General features: G+C 35.4%; 1 protein-coding gene across 12 annotated transcripts in view; it reads right to left on the reverse strand.

Moving 5' to 3' along the window:
• The window catches only part of SMG7 (SMG7 nonsense mediated mRNA decay factor), a 90,065-nt gene that overhangs the window by 28,643 nt on the left and 38,792 nt on the right, over positions 1-22,630 (reverse strand). For 10 of the 12 annotated variants that reach the window (XM_042925246.1, XM_042925252.1, XM_042925256.1 and 7 more), the window contains 3 exons: positions 10,336-10,367; positions 7,415-7,532; positions 5,532-5,664 (listed from right to left, as the gene is read on the reverse strand). In XM_042925246.1, the coding sequence (XP_042781180.1) occupies positions 5,532-5,664; positions 7,415-7,532; positions 10,336-10,367 (283 nt within the window). Of the gene's footprint in view, positions 1-5,531; positions 5,665-6,841; positions 6,898-7,414; positions 7,533-10,335; positions 10,368-22,630 lie in introns of those variants that run through there. The other 2 variants (XM_042925255.1, XM_042925254.1) reach the window with 2 other exon arrangements.

Genomic DNA, 22,630 nt, shown 5'->3' on the forward strand with positions numbered 1-22,630 from the left:
AAGAAGAAAAACAGATGTTTCATAAGTTGAACAAAACTATATTTGGCAATTATTCTGTGAAAACTCAGTATTACGTTATTCCACTGCTCCTTGGCTCTTCTATGCTAAAAATGGAGAACTAACTATGAAGGTATAGAACATCACCCCTCAAAAAAACTACAGAAACTTAACAATACTTTTTTTTGGCTCCCAGTTTCTTAGAGTAACAACTACTTGTTCAGTTCTTCGATGTTTTAAAAAAACCTACAGTAGAATGTTGTTACATCTTTACTTTGGGAATTCGGTTCTGGCTTGAATTTGGTACCATGCTTTAAATGGCTCACAAAATGACAGCTAAGAAGTAAAAACATCTTCACAGAAATATAAATGAGGATAATCATGTATTAATCTCTTCTCAATCCACTCCAATCAGATTTCTATTCCCACTTTACCGAAGTCACATTTCATTAAATCCAAGATACCATAAATTGTATGATGAACTATTATTTATTGTAACATTGAGAGAAAAAAATACTGCCAATTAAATAGTGCCTTATCATCTCTTGTGAACTTCTAATCAAGAGACGTTAAAATATGAAAAACATTTTTAAATTATTTTTTAAAGTTTATTTATTTATTTTGAGACAGAGTACGCACATGCACAGGAGGGGCAGACAGAGAAAAAAAATCCCAAGCTGACAGCACAGAGACATGGGGCTTGATTTCATGAATGGTGAGATCATGACCTGAGCTGAAATCAAGAGTTGGAAGATAACTGACTGAGCCACCCCAGGGGCCCCCAAAATATTTTAGAAATGAAGAAATACAGTATTTGTTAATGTCACCAGTGACTTCTATGCTGTCAAATCTAATCGGTCACTTTTCAATCATCTTATTTGACTTCTTAGCACCACTCAACAGGGATGACCACTCCTTCTTCTTACTGAAATGTTTTCTCCTGGCTTCCAAGTCACCGCTCTGATTTTCTACTACTGCAATGGTGGCTCCTCTTGTGCTGACCTGTTCTCACCTAGCTCTATGGTTTTAAATACCAAACACTAATGTCTGACTAAGGCAGGGTTCTTCATTGTAATCATAAAACTTACTCTGGCCCTGACCTTTTTACTGGGCTCCAAGCTTATTTATCCAATTACCTATTTGACATTTGCACTCAGATGTCAATTAGGCTATCTAATTTAACACGGACAGAGATATTTTCTCTTCAGTATTCTCCATCTCGGTAAATGGTACAACTAGTCAACTAGCTGCTCAATCTGATAACTGAAGTCATCTTTGACTCCTCCCCTATCTTGATTCCACATATCCAGTCCAATCCATGATCAAGTCTATTGGTTAATCTTCAAAAATCCATCACTTTTTTTCTATTACCACAGTAGCATCCTAATTAGCTTCCATTCCTAACCCCCATACAACATTCTCCATACAACAGCCAGGATGATCTTTTTTTTTTTTTTATTACTTTTTTAAATGTTTATTTATTTTTGACAGAAAGAGAGAGAGGAAGAGCGAGAGAGAGCGAGCCTGAGCAGGGAAGGGGTAGACAGAGAGGGAGACACAGAATCTGAAGCAGGCTCCAGGCTCTGAGCTGTCAGCACAGAGCCCGAACAGGGCTCGAACTCACTAGCCGCAAGATCATGACCTAAGCTAGACTCAGACACTCAACCAACTGAGTCACCCAGGAGCCCCCTGCCAGGATAATCTTTTAAAAATGCGAACTTTATCATGTTACGTCCCTGCCTCCTCTCCAACGGCTCGCAACTACACTTAAAGATTAAAATTCAAAACTCATCTTGGCCTAGAAGATTGTACGATGACGTGGATTTGGTCTACACCCTCAGTCTCATAGCTTAATCAGTACTATGTGTAATCAAGAAAGATGTATAAAACATTATTGTTAGCAACACCATTAACTGTTTCAATTATCAAACGAAGACAACATAAAAATGCAAGTAAAATATCCTATTAATGTTAATATATGAAAAAGTTTATTAACGCTCATTCTACAATTGTTTTAATTGTTCAACCACTGCCTAAGGAATGCTGGTGGAGAAAATCAATGCTTATTATAAAAACTGAAAAAATGTTTTTCAAAATTAGATTAGCCATATATTTTTCATTATAAAATAATTTGAATGATTTTATTTACCTGCTTATAAAATTTTGTTTACAATTACCATACTCCCTCAATAAAAATGATTCTTGTTTTCCTTCCTTGCAGATTTATCACGGTGCAATTAAAACTTTGGAAATGTGTTACATATATGCATCATAAAAAAGGTTAAAAATCATGTTTCTAGGTGATTAACCAATCTGTGTAATAACTATAATAAAAATGTATTGTAGCATATGGACTCCTTCCCTCTCTTCCACCATGCCCAGCTGCTCGGGGTCCCTACTGCTCCCCCTACTTCAGCTGTGTTCATTCAAAATTCCACTTTCTACTACATAGGGAAAGAAAGGAATACAGATTTGAATCAGACTAGGGTTTTAAAACTAGATTATATTTCAAAAATCTAAAAGCAACCAGAATGTTATGAAATCTTTCTAAGAAGTTATGGTAGAAATCTGGAATTCAACAAAGCATAGTTGAAAGTAGTGATGGCGGGGTAGGGGATAACACTTTTGTTAATACTCTGAGCTGAGATTCCTCGATTAACATATCCAGTCAAACTGTAATTCAATAACACGATCTTTTCATCATCTTAAAAGATCTTCATAAACATCAACTTATAATAGTTTCATAAATTTGCATTTTACAGATATGTCATAATTTAATCATTATTATAAGATATTGGTGCTAATTTTCAAATATTGAGATTTGAATTATAATATCTATTTGTTCCTTTAAATATAAATATTATTGTCCTTACTAAATATCCACTGATCTGGGTGGCTTAGATGGTTAAGTGTCTGACTCTTGATTTTGGCCAAGGTCATGATCTCACAATTTTGAGTTCAAGCCCTGCGTTGAGCCTGCCTGGGATTTTCTCTCCCCCACCCTCTCAGCCCCTCCCCTGCTCACACTCCCTCCCTGACCTATGGACAAAACCAAAACAAAACAAAACAAACAAAAAAAGCCATATTCAAAAAAAAAAAAAAAAAAAAAGAACCTGGTAACATTAGGAAACTCTGAATTAAATGAAAGAACAAAAGAAGAAACTTGAGAAAAAGATATCTGCCAAAAATAATGGAAAAAATTAGTATCTTTCAGTATAAATCAGACAAATCACCATGAAAACAATAGGATCCAAATGATGAGTAGGAAAAGTAAACAATGACTTATACAAAATACAAATACCTAATAAAATAGGAATGCAGTTCAATACTAATAACCCAAACATTAAATTTTAAAAGAAAAATTATTTTCCATCTAGTAAGTGTAAGTTACTCATTTAATCATGCATTCACTTTTACTGAAAACACTTAACACTGGCAAGCATGCATCAAGATAGATACTTTTGCAGGGGCGCCTGTGTGGCTCAGCCAGTTAAGTGTCCGACTTCAGCTCAGGTCATGATCTTGCAGCTTGTGAGTTCAAGCCCTGTGTTGGGCTTTGCGCGGACAGCGTGGAGCCTGGAGCCTGCTTCAGATTCTGTCTCTCCCTTTCTCTCTGCCCCTCCCCCACCTGCGCTCTGTCTCTCTCTCTCAAAAATAAATAAAAATTTAAAAAAAAAAAAAAAAAAAAGATGGACACTTACATACACTGCTGATGGAAATATAAAAACATAAATGATAATCTCCTGGGAAATAACAATGTATGTTAATAGTTTTATAACTTGATTATCCGATGATTTTATTCATCATCCAGTGAAGAATTGTCATCATCAAATAATCCAATATTAGAGAAAATGCTTATCAAACTGTATGACAATACAAGGGAAAACTTACATGTTTATAAAGTAGATATGATACTGGATATGTACAACTATGTACAAAATTATTAAAGCATCAGAAGAATATATATTAAAGTAGTAATTTATCCTGAACAGAATTAAATCTTTTTCTGTATAATTTCCAAATTTCTTAAAATTAGTATGCATTATTTTTATAATTAGAAAGCAAAAAGGAATATCTATTAATGTATCCATCTCTTCATTTAGACTAGATATTCCCTTAAAAAAAGGAAAAGACTATCTCTTTTCCCTTCATATCCTTAGTATCTGTAGTGTGCCTTAGAACAGTAAGCTTTTAAAAGCCAACTTGTGGAATGAATTAATCTTTAACATCTGCTTTAAGGACTAGTTAGTGGCACACTGCAATCCCTCTCTCCAGAAGTACCAACTTCTACTGCTAGAAGTTGGCATCCATTTAAAAATTAATTTTGAAAAGAAGAACCATACTTTAGTTCTTTCAATGATCAACTGTGAAGAATGTTTTAGTCTAAGTAAAACAAATAATCTCTGTAAGATGATGGCTAACTATGTGACAACTTCCAACACAGCCTTTCCTTTTCCTTCATTCCGAGACATGGTAAAACCAAAATGGAGCCAAAATACAGGTAGCAACGGTCAAGCAGCAAGCAAAGAGAGAATGGCCAAAGATTTCTTTTAGTCTAAGATCTTCAAAACTGTGTCTCGCCATTCTGAGAGTTTATACACATTTTATTAATTATGAATGCTACTACAAATGGATGAGATGAAGTTTTCTAAAATATTCTGTTTAAAGAAAATTCATTGTTCGGAAAGAAGATTTATGTATTGTTTAACCCGCCCGGTTTAGAAGTTTTATCAGCATGTAACCAAGCACAGGATAAGTCTCTGAGGATGATAAATCATTAAAATAATAAAGTAATCATTTTATTATTAAAATGGAGGAAAATTTACTTCATTTCTTAGGTAGCTTAACAGCATTTAAAGCTTCAGATAAATTCTACTAAACACATAATACTATGAAAATTCACTTGATATCACAAATTTTGACTATTTCTTACCTGGCACAACACAGCTGTTACTTTCACAATGAACTATACCCATACCCATAAATTCACATTTGCTCTAATACCACTTATAACAGACTACTTTTGCTGTTTCACTAAGATATGGCTCTCATGACCCTTTTTCTACTCACACAATTAGATCTCCAAACTTTAAGCCAAAACATAAACTTTAAAAAAAAATTTTTTTTTAATGTTCACTTATTTTTGAGAGAAAGAGAAACAGAGCATGAACAGACGAGGAGCAGAGAGATAGGGAGACAAAGAATCAGAAGCAGGCTCCAGGCTCCGAGCTGTCAGCACAGAGCCTGACGCGGCGCTCGAGCTCACAAACCGCAAGATCATGACCTGAGCCAAAGTAGGACACTTAACCGACTGAGCCACCCAGGAGCCCCATAAACCTTTTTTGATTGAATCTCTTTTGTTTTAAAGGTCTTATGGTCAACAATCTGGGATATTTTTATTCACTTGAGGGATTATAGGTGATCAACTCCTGGATGCCCCCATAATCATAACAAAAAGTACTTATTAAACAAGAGGTGTATAAAGAACATTCATGACTAATTCTAGGAGAACTGGTATACAATGCAGAACTCACCTGAGTATAGAAGCCACTAGCTGCCTCTAGGAACAGAGATAGGTTTGCCTGAACTTCACTCCGATTCGGGTTTGCTCGATTCTTTGCCTGGCCTTGTAGTGTTGTGATCTGATTCTTAAAGGCATGATTCCAGCTGAAAACAAAATGTAATTCTATTTGGTATAGCAGTGACTCACTGGGCAGACACTGGTCCCCCTGAGAACAAGAAAGAACTGTTTGTTATAATTATAACACACTAGACAGTAAACCTGCATTAAAGTTACTCACTTATTTAAATAACTTTATGCTCCTCTTTGAGCAAGACCAGACATGCAATAGAATCCAACTGACCTTAGTAAACACTTACCAAATGTTCGAATAATCAGACTGTGGCTTCAGTTATTAATCTTTTAGAACTACTATAGTTAAAGCCTATTTAGGAATCCCAGTACAAAACAAGAACTACAGTCGCAAGACCAAAGTAAAAGTAAGCTATCAACAAATTGCCATATACACTGTGCCAAGAAATGACTGAGTATATCCTTATTAAGTGACAGGTATAAGGGGAAAATTTCTTTTTCAATATTAAGCCGTATCTCTTATTTCCATAAAATCTATTTCCCACAGCACTCTGTTCTAATTCTTTTTAATGCTTTCTTTATTTCTCTTGGGGTTAATGTTTTCTTCACAGCTTGAAATATAAGTTCATTTTTTGATATTTCAATGTTGGCTATTTAAAATAGGAAAAAACACAGTGCTGAAATATGGCATATCAAAATTCTATTATAAAATGTTTTTCTTGAATCAAGCTGTGTAAAGAATCATTTTAGATTCAGTTAGGGTGAAATACAGTCATTCCTTAACTTGGAAACCACAGTGGGGGGTGGGGAAAACAGAACTAGGATGGAGGGAGATTATTACTGGCTTGATTAAAGGAAGCAAACACAGATGAAAGGTCTACAACCTACCTGGAAAGTACCTAATTCTTTATCAATGTCAACTTTTGAGACACTAGAGCACTTGCGTTTTTAATGCTTCATGAGGACAATCGCTCCCTCAGTATTTTTGATGACATTTTATCCTTGCCTCTAATATCATAGATACGGATTCTGAGTGGCTGTGATTAAGTTTTTTTATTACTAGAACTCCTAAAAATATAAAGTATCTAAAAAAGGTGAACAATATAGGAAAAACTAATCTTCACCACAACTTAGGGTACTAGGCATTACTAAATAGAATATTCTTAACTGATTCTTAATATTTCATCAGGCTAATATCCTTGATCCAATTTATAAGGCAAGGCCCTCCACAAAAGGCATTTATTTACTCACTTGGGAATCTGGTCATCTGTCATTTCACCTCTCATAGAAAGAACAAGTGGAATAGCCTAAATATACAAAATCTTTCTTTAGTTTTATTGGGGGGGGGGGGGGGGGAAGGAAATACCTACTTATTTTATAAAAGGAAGAAGTTCCCTTACAATGCAAACACATTTTCCTTTGGGAGAAATTTATAGAATCACATTCACCAAAGAAGATTTATCTAAAGTTTACTGTTGAATTTCTTTTTTAGTCGTGGTTTAAATGCAGGACTGAACACGTACAGAGAATCCAAACACTGTCTCTTAGTACTTGAAATATACATAAATTTGTTTTTATGATATACCCCAAAGACCTGAATAAGACTCAACTTCAAGCATTCTCCTCTTGCTGCCTAAGACTATCTGAAGTAGTAACAATGGTCAAATATTCTGCTCAAAAAAATCACAAGTACTAGAATTTTTTGTTTTCATTGAAAGACCTTACTCTGAGACAGGTTAAGAAGAAACAACCAAATTGTTTTTTATTCTAAAGTCTTGGTGAGACTCTTGATCTTACAGGGACATCCCAAATGATAGTACTTACAGATCCTGTTCTACTTTCTTGTCTAAAGCGTATTCCAAATCAGTAACTAGCATTTTCTGGTACAGGTCCTGCAGAGCCTGCCTGGATGTCCAGACCTCAGCTGGACCCAGCTTAGAATCTGAGTAACAAAACAAACAAACAAACAAACAAACAAACAAACAGCAGATATATAGAAAAACAGAGTTAAAACCATTATACTACACCAATGACTCCTTCCCTCTCCACTCCCCAAAGCAAAAACCTGCTTCATACCATAGACTGCTGCAGAAGTTTTATACTACTACATTTTAAAACGACTTTCACCTTCAGGCTAATGACTAAATCTGGTTCAAAATGCTTGTGTATTTGTCTTTTAGCTTTGAAATAACACCATGAAAAAGGCTAAAAAACAAAAAAAAACCCCGAATGGTGCACCCTTTGCTTTAGTTTGGATTTCTATGTATTCATATCACAGGAAGCCATATGCCACAAAAGTCCCCCCATTTGAAATGATGAACTGCCAAGATGGTCTGTTTACTCTCATAAGTGTATCTCTGTCCAGAGCAGCTTTTTTCTTTTTATTCCGAATCATTTTCAACTGTCCTTACAGAATCTTCACGTCTGTTCACAATCCAGCAGCTGTTTGCGCATTCTGCTGTTATTCCTACTCTATATAATGTCAACCCGATAAAGCCATAACAGTAAGGGTTATTTTAATGATTGATAAATTGCTTGCCAAGAAACTTTTGTGAGCAATCCATACTTGCCATTTAACATAAATAAGAATTTGCAGCACATGATGATTAAGCTGCTCAAGAGGCCAAATGAGAGATTGGGTGAAAGATGAAATCAGGAAGTCAGGCTATGACAAAATGTAATACTCAGTTGGGGCCGTACTGTCTGCCAGAGTCCTGAAAGACACATTAGCCTTTCCGATTACTAGGCTTATGAGTGCAATAACTGACAGTGATCTGCCCCAATAGAAGAACTTAATAAAAGACTTTTCAATTAGGCTTCTGATTACATTTGATATTTTACTGGGACACAATGGCATAATCTTTACTCTTCTCTAGGTCTGCAAATAAAATCTCCTGAGTTAATCCTCACAAGAGTTTGTGACTAAAAACAAAACAAAACAAAACAAAACAAAACAAAACAAAACAAAACAAGATGCAGTATCAGCTTCTTGGTCCCTTATTAGGTTTTAGGGCTAAATAGATTTATAGATTTATTCAGTCTTGTTTCAATTCATCGATGGCAAGGAAAGGATTATAAGGGATCACTAACTCTGTTTTATCAGACAGACTACCATTTAAATTACTTCATATCTTAATGTTTCTAGGCAGCCAATTGTCCCCTATAAAAGCCAAACCCTAAGCCTACTTCCTGAGGGTATTCAATACTTAAGAAAAAGTAAAAGGTATAGTCAGCCTAACATCACACCATGCACAATTTTGGTCACATAATGGAGATTATGTCTACCATGACAAAAGCATAATATAGTGCCTCAGAGCTGACACCAATATCTGTAGTAAGGAAGATGACGACGGTTATGTTAATAATGGGCAAGAACTGAGGTGCTATACTAAGTATACCCGTAAAAAGTGTTTTTAGAATTTTTCTTTTTATCTTCTTAAGATGACAATGATATTACCACATTCTTAAAACATTAGCATCAACATTAACACTGGCCTGCAATGTTGAGAAAAAGACATCTAAAGAGTCTTAATTTCCTCTTGATTGTAAATTCTGGCCAGAATGCTGGTTGTTAGCAGTTTAACTCTTTGTGGATTTCACTGCAGAACTAAAGTCCTCAAAAATTAGAATGAGATTCATTATCACATTATCTCTTTTTATACTTTAGAACAGCATATGCTGCTATAGAGAGCATACTGATCACTACATAGTGCCATATATTTCCTAATTTTGGAGTTAAAATCATCGGCTCCTTCTAGGGACTTTCAGTTCTTCTTTTAAAAATACCCTGGCTAGGGGTGCCTGGGTGGCTCAGTCGGTTAAGCGTGCGACTTCGGCTCAGGTCACGATCTCGCGGTCCGTGAGTTCGAGCCCCGCGTCAGGCTCTGGGCTGATGGCTCAGAGCCTGGAGCCTGTTTCCGATTCTGTGTCTCCCTCTCTCTCTGACCCTCCCCCGTTCATGCTCTGTCTCTCTCTGTCTCAAAAATAAATAAACGTTAAAAAAAAAATTAAAAAAAAAAAATACCCTGGCTATTCAAAACAACAAAAGGGAGAAAAGAAAGGTGGCAAGGCAGTTCACTCAATTTCAAGGACTTTTAGTACAGTTTTCCTACAAATATTTTTTCTCAAGGTTTACTTACTATTCAAGTTTGGAGAATTATCAACAGGAAGACATGAACTTAATACCATAAGGTATTTTTATTTATATGGTATATGAATTCTTTCTTCTATGTCTTAAATTGATGACAAATAGTTCATAAAAATTAAATGGTTATATGCATTAAATTAGGTAATATTCAATACAATGTAGCACAGATTATATAAAATTCTTAACCATCTAAGTAAGAATTCAAAGTTCGGGGGCGCCTGGATGGCTCAGTTGGTCAAGTGTCTTGATTTCAGCTCAGGTCATGATCTCATGGTTCATGGGTTCAAGCCCCACACTGGGGGAGCTGTCAGCACAGAGCCTGCTTAAGATTCTCTCTCTTCTTCTCTCACTGCCCCTTTCCTGCTGGCTCACACGTGCGTGTTCTCTCCTTCTCTCAAAATAAATACATAAACATAAAAAAAAAAAAAAAAGAATTCAAAGTTCAAAAACAGTAATTATTTAAAGCAAATTTTAAGTCATCATCCCTTTTGGCAACTAGGACAGTGCAACAAGTAATATAGGAAAGATGAGACCCTTCCTTTAATTCCGTTAATGGTATATAAAATAAGCTGTGAAAACCAAATGAGCCAGCCAGTACCTGTCATGTCAGCCTTCAGGACTTCTGCCTGCCTAAAAAAAAGGGAAAAAAGAACATCAGTTAGAAACAAACTAGGCCTACTCAACATAAGTAACACTAAAACCTAAAAGTTAGGTGAAATCATATACTACATCAAGATGTATAGCACCTCTATTTGTGACATTGCAAATAGTGTCCCTGCTTTAATATCCAGGGTAGCACTAGGTTTTGGCAAACTGATGCCATAACTTAAAAGTATACAGGGTCACCATGAATTCTATGAGCTCACATTCTTGTGGTTTTCCAAATGTATTTAAGATAATATTAAATGATACTCATTAAACAAAAAATTTTCCCTCAATGCAGCCAGGAAATCCTATGTTTCTCAATTCACTAACCACTGTAACTATCTCAAAATTCCCACTTTCCTCAGACATGGATTTTGCCTCCTTCCTGAGGCCGACCCCCTTTCAGTAAAGGCCAGCAGCCCCATCTCAGGAAAAACAATGCCCAGTTACTAAACATTACTTTCACACAACCCTCTTCTTTCTCTCTCCTGTTAAAACACAAGAGGCGCTGCATCTCTTATTTAAGACCAGTAATTCCACTTGAGTAGGCTCTTTCTAGACTTTAATAAGAACTTCTGCTCCCTTAATTACCCCCTTCCTCCTTCAATAATTTTGAAACTTCTCTCTATATTGGATCCTTCCTTTTCTTCAGTATTTTAAACACGCCCAAGTCTGTCATAGTTCTAAAATCTTCTGTCCTGCATTCTCCTCCTCTGGCTGTGGCTTCTTTCCTCTCTCAAATTTTTCAAGAGTTGCCTGTAATCAAGAGGTCCAAAACTGAACTCATGACCCATTCCCACCCCCATTCCTGGTTCTCTTTCTAGTGTTTTTTGCCCTACCAAATGTACCACTGCTTTCCAATTGTGAAAGGCAGATACCTCAAAGTCACCTGTGACAACTTTCTCCCAAATCCCTGGTAATCTATCAACTCCAGAGAATTCTACCAACTAAATGTATCTTGAATGTGTGGATTTCTCTTTACTTCCTCTTCATCCACTCACATTCAAGTTATGAACCATCCCTTGCTGGGACTAATGCAAAGCCACCAAACTGTTTTCTCCATTTCACTCTTGCCCTATTTCATTCTGTTCTCCCACTGCTGTCTGGTGGATCTTGTCAAAATGCAAATTCTGACCATACCAACAGTCCCATTCAAAAGCTTTAATGATTTCCCCACTGCTCTTAGAGTAAAAACTAAAATCTTTACGAAAGTGTCCCACAAAGTTCTCTGTACTCCAAAAATTAGAGGCTGCACACTGCTTCTACCATTATTCCCTCTTTTCCTTGATCTCTGTGCTCTAGTTACCAGATTTCTGGTTTCTCCAATGTGCTCTGCTCCCTTCATACACGGCACCTTTGTAAAGAAGAGTCCCTTTGCTAGGAATACCTCTTCCCCTTTTGTCTGGTTAATTATTACTCATACTTTGTCTCAGAAACATAACTTTCTCAAGAAATCTTACTTAGATGAAGGATATTCCTATCTTATACTCTCAAAGCACTTATTTTTTTCTACATAGTAGATATCACAGATTTTAAGAATGCTCACTGTCACAACCCCTATGCCTATTAGCACAGCACCTAGCAATCAGTAGGCATTCAATAAAGATCTTTTAAGTGAAGAAAGGAAAAAGGATAAATCATGTTCATATATTCTAAAAAGTTATGTATATAAACTAATGAGATTTCCATTTCTAAAAACAAACTTGAACATAAAAGCTAGAGAATACACAGAGGTTCTAAAATTTTTACTGTAAATATTAGGTATTTAAATACCAGTTGTGAGTTTTAGTTTCATCAAAACATAATGTGAACCTTTTCATTTTCTTAGCTTTTAAAAAATATTTTTCTAAATTAAGTTTTCAGACAGAATCATAACTGGGTGTTATACAGGTAACCACAAGCCATATAGGAACTATCAGTATAAATGAATAATAAAAATAAATAGCTAAACTTCATCCTCAACTGTAACATCACATCAAATCCCGTTATTCATATTACCTAGCTCCACTGTTTACTTTGGGTGTTAAACTTTTGCAACTAAAAAAACAAACTACGTTCACAAGGCTTGTTGGCTTATACCATTAAAACCTAAGATTATAAAATGTAATAAAAAATACCAAATATCCTGCAAACAATGTTATATACAAACCTAATGTCAACCACAAATCAAAAACCAGTAATAGATATGCAAGTAACAAAGAGAAAGGAATCTGAGTATATCACTAAAGAAAGCCAGCAAATCACGAAAGAGAACAAGAGAAGAAACAGAGAACAACTACAAAACCACCGCAAAACAACCAACAAAATGGCAATAAATACTTACATAACAATAATTACTTTGAATGTAAACAAACTAAATGCTCCCATCAAAAGTCACAGGGTAACAGGGTGGATAAAAAAAAGCAAGGCCCATCTATATGCTGCCTTTAAGAGACTAATTTCAGACCGAAAGACACCTGCAGATTGAAAGCACAGGGATGGAGAAACGTCATGCAAATGGCTGTCAAAAGAATGCCAGAGTAGCAATACTTAAAGCAGACAAAACAGACTTTAAAACAAAGACTGTAACAGGGAATGACACTATATAATAATAAAGGAGACAATCTAACAAGGTAACACAATTGTAAATATTTATGCACCCAACATGTAAGCACTCAAATACATAAAACAGTTAATACAATAATAGTAGGGGGCTTTAACACTTAACATCAGTGGACAGATCATCCAACCAAAAAATCAGCAAGGAAATAGTGGCTTTGAATGATACAGTGGACCAGATGGATTTAACAGATATATTCAGAATATTCCAGCCTAATATAGCAGAATACACATTTTTTTCACGGGCACATGGAACATTCTCCAGAGTAGATCACGTATTAGGCCACATAACAAATCTTAACAAATTCAAAAAGATCAAAGTCATACCATGCATCTTTTCTGATCATAACACTATGAAACTAGAAATCAACCACAAGAAAAAATCTGGAAAGAGCACAAATACATGGAAATTAAAAAACATGCTACTAAACAATAAATGGGTCAACCAAGAAAACAAAGAAATTAAAAATTTTCATGGAAACAAATGAAAATGAAAATACAATGATCCAAAATCTTTGGGATGCAGCAAAAGCAGTCCTAAGAGGGAAATTTATAGCAATACAGGCCTACCTCAAGAAACAAGAAAAGTCTCAAATAAGCAATCTAACTGTAAACCAAAAGGAACCAGAAAAAGTACAACAAAACCCAAAAGCATGAGAAGGAAGGAAATACTAAAGAGTAGATCAGAAATGATATGTAGAAACTAAAATAAACAACCTAGCCTTAAAGCTAAAGGAAGTAGAAAAAGAACAACAAAACCAGGAGAAGGAAAGAAATAATAAAGAGTAGAACAGAAATTATATAAACTAAAAAACAGAACAGACCAATGAAACCAGGAGATGGTTCTTTGAAAAGATCAACAAAATTGATACACCTCTAGCTAGACTCATTAAGAAAAGAAAGAAAGAAAGAAAGAAAGAAAGAACCCAAATAAGCAAAATCACTAGTGAAAGAAGAGAATTAACCAATACCACAGAAATACAATTATATGCCAACAATATTGGACAACTGAGAAGAAACAGATATAATTCCTGGAAACATATAACCTACCAAAACTGAAGCAGGAAGAAATAGAAAATTTGAACAGATTGAGATTACCAGCAAAGAAACTGAATCAGTAATCAAAAAACTCCCAAAAAACAAAAGTCCAGGACCATAAGACTTCACAGGGGAATTCTACCAAACATTTAAAGAAGATCTAGCACCTATTCTTCTCAAACCATTCCAAAAAGTACAAGAAGGAAAACTTCCAAAATCCACTCATTCTCTTCATTCCTGATACCAAAACCAGATAGACACCATAAAAAAAAAAAAAAAAAAAAAAAAGAGAGAGAGAGAGAGAGAGAGAGAGAGAGAGAGAACTACAGGCCAGTATCTCTGATGAATATGATGCAAGAATCCTCAACAAAATATTAGCAAACCAACACATTAAAAAAATACATACAACAACACATTAAAAAAATCATTCATCATGATCAAGTAGGATTTATTCCCAGGATGCAAGGGTGGTTTGATATTTGCAAATCAATCTGATACATCACATCAATAAGAGAAAGGATACATACCATATGATCATCTCAACAGATAAAGAAAATGCATCTGACAAAGTACAATATCCATTCATGATAAAAACCCTCAACAAAAAAACAGGTTTTGAGGGAACATACCTCAACAAAGGCCGTAATAAAGGCCGAACATCATACTTAATGGGGAAAAAAATGAGAGCGTTTCCCCTAAGGTCAGGAACAAGACAAGGATGTCCACTCTCACCACTTCTATTCAACATAGTACTGGAAGACCTAGCCACAGCAATCAGACAATAAAAAGAAATAAAAGGCATCCAAATCGGTAAGGAAGAAGTAAAACTTGCACTATTACAGATGACATGATACTGTGTATAGAAACCTTAAAGGCTCCGCCAAAAACTACTAGAACTGATAAATGAATTCAGTAAAGTCACAGGATACAAAGTCACTAATACAGAAATCTGTTTTATTTCTGTACACTAATAATGAAGCAGCAGAAAGAGAAATTAAGAAAACAATCCATTTACAACTGCACCGAAAGCAACAAAATACCTATAAATAAACTTAACCACAGAGGTAAAAAACCTATACTCTGAAAACTATAAAACATTAATGAAAGAAATTGAAGATGACACAAAGAAATGGAAAGACACATGCTCATGGGTTGGAAGAACAAATATGTTAAAACATCTAAACTACCCAAAGCAATCTACAGATTTAATGCAGTCCCCACCAAAATACCAACAGTATTTTTCACAGAACTAGAACAATCCTAAAATGTATATGGAGCCACAAAAGACCCCAAGTAGCCAAAGCAATCTTGAAAAAGAAAAGTAAAATTCCAGATTTCAAGATATACTACAGAAAGTTGCAGTAATCAAAAAAGTATGGCACTGACACATAAACAGACACAGATCAATGGAGTAGAATAGAAAACCCAGAAATAAACCCACAATTATATGGTCAATTAATCTTCAACAAAGGAGGAAAAACTATACAATGGGGAAAAAAAAATGGTGTTGGGAAACACCAGCTCCAAAAAAATGGAGCTGGATCACTTTCTTACACCATACACAAAATAAGGTCAAAATCAGACTAAAGACCTAAATGTGAGACCTGAAACCATAAAAATCCTAGAAGACAGCACAAGTAGTCATTTCTCCAACATCGCCCATAGCAACATTTTCTAGATATAGCTCCTAAGGAAAGGGATATAAAAGCAAAAATAAACTATTGGGACACATCAAAACAAAAAGCTTCTGCACAGCGGAGGAAACAATACAAAAAAAAAACAAAAAAAAAAACCCCTAAACTAAAAGACAAACTACCGATTGGGAGGAGATATTTCCAAATGTCATGTCTGATAAAGGGTTAGTATCCAAAATATAAAAAGAACATAAACAACTCAACACCAGAAACACAAATCATCCAATTTAAAAATGGACAGAAGGCATGAACAGACATTTCTCCAAAGAAGACATAGAGATGGACAAAAGACACATGAAAAGATGTCAACACTGGTGCATCTAGGTGGCTCAGTTGGTTAAGCGTCCGACTCTTGATTTTGGCTCAGGTCATGATCTCATGGTTCATGATTTCAAGTTCTGCACTGGGCTCTGTGCTGACAGTGCACAGCCTGCTTGGGATTCTCTCTTTCCCTTTCTCTGTTCCTCCCCAACTTGTATGCTCTCTCTCTCTTTCTCTGTCTCTCCCAAAATAAATAAACTCAAAAACAAAACAAAAAAAGATGTTCAACATTGATGCAAACCAAAACTACAATGAGGTTATTACCTCACACCTTTCAGAATGGCTAAGAGGGCACTTGTTGGGATGAGCACTGGGTGTTGTATGGAAGCCAATTTGACAAGAAATTACATTAAATAAATAAATAAATTTCTTAAAAAAAAAAAAAAAAAAAGAATGGCTAAAATGAAAAACACAAACTGGTGCACCTGGGTGGCTCAGTCAGTTAAGCATCCGACTCTTGGTTTCAGCTCAGGTCAAGAACTTGAAGTTTCGGGAGTTTGGGCCCTGTGTTGGGGTCTGTGCTGGCAGCATGGAGCTTGCTTGGGATTCTCTCTCTCCCCCTCCCTCACTCGTGTCTGTTTCTCTCAAAATAAATAAACTTTTAAAAAAAAACCATAAGAGGGGTGCCTGGGTGGCTCAGTCGGTTGAGCATCTGACTTTGGCTCAGGTCATGATCTCATGGTTCGTGAGTTTGAGCCCCGTGTCGGGCTCTGTGCTGACAGCTCAGAGCCTGGAGCCTGCTTCAGATTCTGCATACCTCCCCCACTCTCCGCCCCACCCGCTTGTGCTCTGTCTCTGTCTTTCAAAAATGAATAAACATAAAAAAAAAAAAAAATTAAAAAAACCCCACAAGAAATAACAAGTGTTGGTGAGGATGTGGAGAAAAAGGAATCCTCTTGCACTGTTGGTGGGAATACAAACTGGTGCAGCCCCTGTGGAAAACAGTTTGTTGGTTCCTCCAAAAGTTAAAAAAAGAACTACCCTATGATCCAGTAATCACATTATTGGGTATTTACCCCCAAAATACAAAAACACAAATTCAAAGGGATACAATGCACCCCTCTGTTTACTGCAGCATTATTTACAATAGCCAAATTATGGAAGAAGTCCAAATGTCCACTGATAGATGAATGGAGAAAGAAAATGTGGTATAATATAATGTATAATGGAATAGTATTCAGCCATAAAAAGAATGAAATCATGCCATTTGCAAAAACATGGATGGAGCTAGAGAGTATAATGCTAAGAAAAGTAAGAAAGACAAATACCATATGAGTTCACTTATATGTAGAATTTAAAAAACAAAAACAAATGAGCAAAGAAAAAAGAGACAGACAAACCAAGAAACAGACTGGTAACTATAGAAAACAAACAGATAGTTACCAGAGGGAAGGTGGGTGGGGGGGAAGGGTAAAATAGGTGATTAAGAGAACACTTATCATGTTGAGCACTGAATAACGTATAGAATTATTGAATCACTATATGGTACACCTGAAACTAATATAACAATCTATAGATTGTTAACTATAGAATTAAAAACTTAAAAAAGAAGAATGCCATATATCCTATTCTACCCATGTCAAAAGAACACACTCTTCCAAAACAAACAAACAAACACACACACACACACACAAACAAAAAATACAACATCCTACCGGAGCACTAATTTATGAAACTTATACCGAGAAAGCCAGTGCTAATTATATGCATCTTTACTAGACTCAACAGTGTTTTCATTCTGTCCCTGCAAAGTTACAAATACATTTTACTATGCTTCCAGACATTAGCTAAAAAGTTTACACTCAAGTATACACAAGATATCTTAGAATCATGTGTCTAAAGGTTATTTTCTCATTCCAAGCAAGATCTGCTTGTAAGTATCATTTCAGTATGCTACCATCTGCCTAATGAGGACACCAACTTTCTTTCAAAGATTTTATTGAGCATATTACAGGAACTATTTACAAACAGCCTGTTTCTCTTAGAGGCTGTAAAATAAGATAATTAAGTCTAATAATGTCTAACGTAAAATCTAGCCATTCTGGTAGCAGGCTTCCACGGATAAACAAAGATCAAAATTTTACTTCATATTTTTATATACTACAATCTGTCCAAGAGAAACTGTAAAGCTAAAAATTCAAGCACTAACAAAAGTGCAAAAACGTGATAAAAATTGTCTGACAAAAATGTTAAAGCATCTTGAAATCCCAGGAGTTTTGGTTCCTCAGTATGACAAGAGTAAAGAGGTGCTCATTCTGTGCACAGTTCTCTATTAGTTCTGAAAGAGATACATTAATGACTAAAATAATCTTGCTATATTGAATGGATGAAAAGATAGCTAAATGGAAAATCTAATAACCTGAAGATGTCGAGTATTACTCCTCTTCTATAAACAAGGAAACTGAAGTTCTGAAATGTGAAACAATTTGCCCATAGTCACAAAGCAATTAGGTAGAATTAAGTACAAACTTAGTTCTGACTCTGAAGTCCAGTAATTTCTACTTCTTTCAAGTTAGAATTTAAAAATTCTGTGACATAAAAAGCTAACACAGACTCTGTCAACTAAACACTAACATGTAAGTCACCTAGCCTAAATTAAAAGATTTGTTAAAATAGAAAATAAAATTCTACCTGAGATTTTTAATAAAAAAGACCGCAAGAAGTAAAATTTATATTCCAGTACAGCAGTCAGACTATGGGTGAAATTCCTTCCTTTACTCTGAATCTCTTTTTGTAAATAAACTTTACTGGGACACAGTCATGCCCATTCATTTATGTACTGTCTATGGCTGCTTTCTGCTACAAGGGCAGAGCTGTGTAGTTGAGACAATGACCACATGGCCCACCAAGTCTCAAATATTTATTACCTGGCCCCTTTACAGTAAACTTTGTATCTCCTGCTCTGGGGAGTACCTGATCAAAAAATAAGAAGTAAAATATCTATTAAGTTCCCAAGCCAAATAGTTTTTCCCTATGAGGAATCATCAATAGTTTCCTTAAAGATCTATTTTTATTAATGTTGTAATCTGCCACAAAGAGAACTACATTAAAAAATACAGTCTCATGTAACAAACAGTAAAGTTACTATGTGGAGGCCATGCTATATTTTTGATGGTCTTAATCTGCAAGCTGTTTAAAACCCTGTTAGGTTTATATACTATTATCTACTAACTCTTCTTTTTTCCTGTGTACCAAAAGTACCCATTTAGACAGGAGAGAGGGTTAAACTGAGAATTATTATCTCACAAGAGGAATCCCTATCCTATCCTTACACAATTTTATTTTTTTCATATAGTATATAAGAAACCAAATCAATAGATGTGATCTTATACCAACTGCTTTCATAAAGACTGGTAACATAATTGGCCATTTGATTATTTTACTTCACTAGGGAAAGCTACTACACCTCAACTGACCTACTGGTTTTGCTAAAGACTAACAATGTTAAACATTAATATAGTTTATGGCCAATGCTTATACAAAGTGAGAGAGTGTTTAAATGTTTTCTCTTAGTAGAAGGCTCTGGCAACATGAGTTGCTTTTTATTCTTACTTTAAGCAGAAAGAATTAATGAAAACAATGAACCAAAAATTCAAACATTAAAAATCATCATTCCTTCAATAATAAAATAACACCACTAAATACTTACAAAATACAAAGCTTTCAAAATACTGAACACATTGTGTCCGTTCTACTAAGAGAAAGTAAGCACTTCTACCAAGCAATAAGAAAAAGTCATTAAAAGGCTGAATAAAATCTGAAACATTCAATGATAAACAAATGCACTGAAAGCTAACAACCTGAAACAATATTCCTGGAGACTACATGATCATCAAGATCTATAAATACATTCAATGTATTCCAATGCGCTAGGTACTGAAATAGCCAACGCTATATATAGCACTTATTATTGTCAGACAATGTTCTAAGGGCTTTATGTAAATTATTTAATCCGTATTATGTACTATTACTGCCCCCACTTTATAGATGAAGAAGCCCACAGAAATAGAGGTTAAGTAACACGTCCAAGGTTAAGTCAGCATTTGAACTCAATCAGTTTGGTTCCACAGGATAACTCCTAACCATTACATCATAGTTCCTCCTATACAAGATTTCACGGAAAAAAAAAAAAAAAAAGTAATATTTAATAGAAATAGCCCACAAAACTGGGGCTTTCAATACTTAAACATCTTACAATGTTTTTTATAATGTTGTTAGAGAAGAAAACTCTAAAAGTAATGGCCATCTTCTTTAACAAACACTTTGATTATACATAGTACTTACAATAACAATGCAAGGTAACATATATAATAAGATAATCTTTCTTAAGAACCGATATTAAAATTTGTGATTGAAAATATAAGATATCTCCAAATCAGGGGCAGACACAATGGAAGAGTCCTTCGACCTGAACTTCCAACCCCGTTTCTCTTATGAGCAGAACACAGGAAAATAAGCCAACGTCTTCTAAAACTCATCTTCAAATAAGCCAACATCTTCAAACTCAGTTGCTAAGGAAAAGTGAATCAGCTTCTTTTGTTTTGGGAGGGAAGGCTAAAATTTTTTTTTTTTTGAAATTTAAACAAAAGCCATGGTAGGTTTTATTTCAAGTTAATATATTTGCTTATCTTCATAGAGTACTAAGGAGTATTTGGAATAATAACAGTATTCATCAATTATAACCATCTACATAATTACATATATCATAATTATTTGTACAAAATAGGCCAGATACTGTAAGATGAGTGTGAGCCTACACATGCAAGCACACAAATACACAATCTACAGATCTCTAAGACATCACCAAGTCTCATAGGATTAATAAAAAGTAAATCATATTGCTCTACTTTTGAATTTCACATAGAAAAGGGTATCTAGGGAAGATGCTGCTCCTAGAGGGGCTTGTCTCAGTAAGGAACAAAAACACTAATTTGCTTTCTCTCTGTGGCACTTTACAGTTTGTCATGAATTTTCAAGCCTCCTGACATTATTCCAATGCTCTACATTACAACATTTATCCTAAAATTCTATTATTTGAAACTGTATCTAGTTTGATTAAGGGCCAGTCCTCTCTGGAAATATCAAAGGATAAGAAGTTCTTCCAGGCAGAGAAAATTACACAGTAAAGATAGCTAAGTCAGTGAAGGTGGGAGACTGGAACATGGAACATAAAATACACAGTAAGAAAATACAGGAGATGACTGGTGAACCAAAGCAGACAGCAGACTGTGAGACTTTACATGACACGTTAAGGAGCTCAGACCTCTGTCTTTTAAACAATAGGACACCAGTGCCAAGTTTTAAGCAGGAGCACACCACTGTCAGAACTTCATTTTTAAAAGGTGTATACACAACATTCATGAAGATGGATTTTAAAAGGGCAAGTCTGGAAGGGAGGAAGTGACCATACAGATGGAACAGAAAAACCTAGACTCAAGAAATACCTGTTAATAAAGTCAGTAGAAGGAAAGACAAAGCTGAGAAAACAGTCCAAATCATTCCCAGATTGTCAGCTTGGACAGCTGGATATATGAGAAAGTAAGGGGTATAAGCAGGAACTTAGAGATTAAGTGTCAAGCACAGAGGAGCCATTAAGACTAGGGATATACTGCGGGAGTGACCAGCACACTGATGATAGTTAAACCTATAAGAAAAATGTAATTGCCCAGAATGGCAGAAGGGAGAATCTAGCTCTCAATCTTCATTTTTTAATTTGAGTATAGTTGACACACAAGGTTACATTAGTTTCAGGTTGTACAACGCAGTGATTCAACAACTCTATTTGTTACACTATACTCAGCACAACTGATCTATCACTATACAATGCTATTACAAAACCACTGACCGTATTCCCTATGCTATACCTTTTATTCCTGTGACTTACTCTTTCCCTAACTGGAAGCCTATATCTCCTTCTCCCCTTCACCCATTTATTTTGCCTGGCCCCCCACCCCCTTTTTTTCTGGCAACCAGTTTTTTTTCTGTATTGATAGGTCTGATTCTGCTTTTCGTTCATTTATGTGCTTGTTTTGTTTTTGTGGATTCCACATGTAAGTGAAATCATATGGATCCTCAAAAAATTAAAAATAGAAATACCATATAATCCAATAATGCCTACTGGGTATTTACACAAAGAAAATTAAAACACTAAACTGAAGGGGCGGGCGCCTGGGTGGCTCAGTCGGTTAAGCGGCCGACTTCGGCTCAGGTCATGATCTCACGGTCCGTGAGTTCGAGCCCTGCGTCGGGCTCTGTGCTGACAGCTCAGAGCCTGGAGCCTGCTTCAGATTCTGTGTCTCCATCTCTCTCTGACCCTCCCCTGTTCATGCTATCTCTCCCTGTCTCAAAAATAAATAAATGTTAAAAAAAAATTTTTTTTAAATAAAATAAAATAAAAAAATAAAACACTAAACTGAAAAGATGTATGTATCCTTATGTTTACTGAATCATTATTTACAATAGCCAAGATAAAGGAAGCAACCCAAGTGTCTATCAATAGATGAATGGATAAAGAAGATGTAGCATGTATACACAATGGAGTATCATACAGCCACAAAAAAAGGATGAGATCTTGCCATCTGAGACAACATGGATAGA

The sequence above is a fragment of the Panthera leo genome, chromosome F3 (assembly GCF_018350215.1).
Source record: "Panthera leo isolate Ple1 chromosome F3, P.leo_Ple1_pat1.1, whole genome shotgun sequence".
Lineage (NCBI taxonomy): Eukaryota > Metazoa > Chordata > Mammalia > Carnivora > Felidae > Panthera > Panthera leo.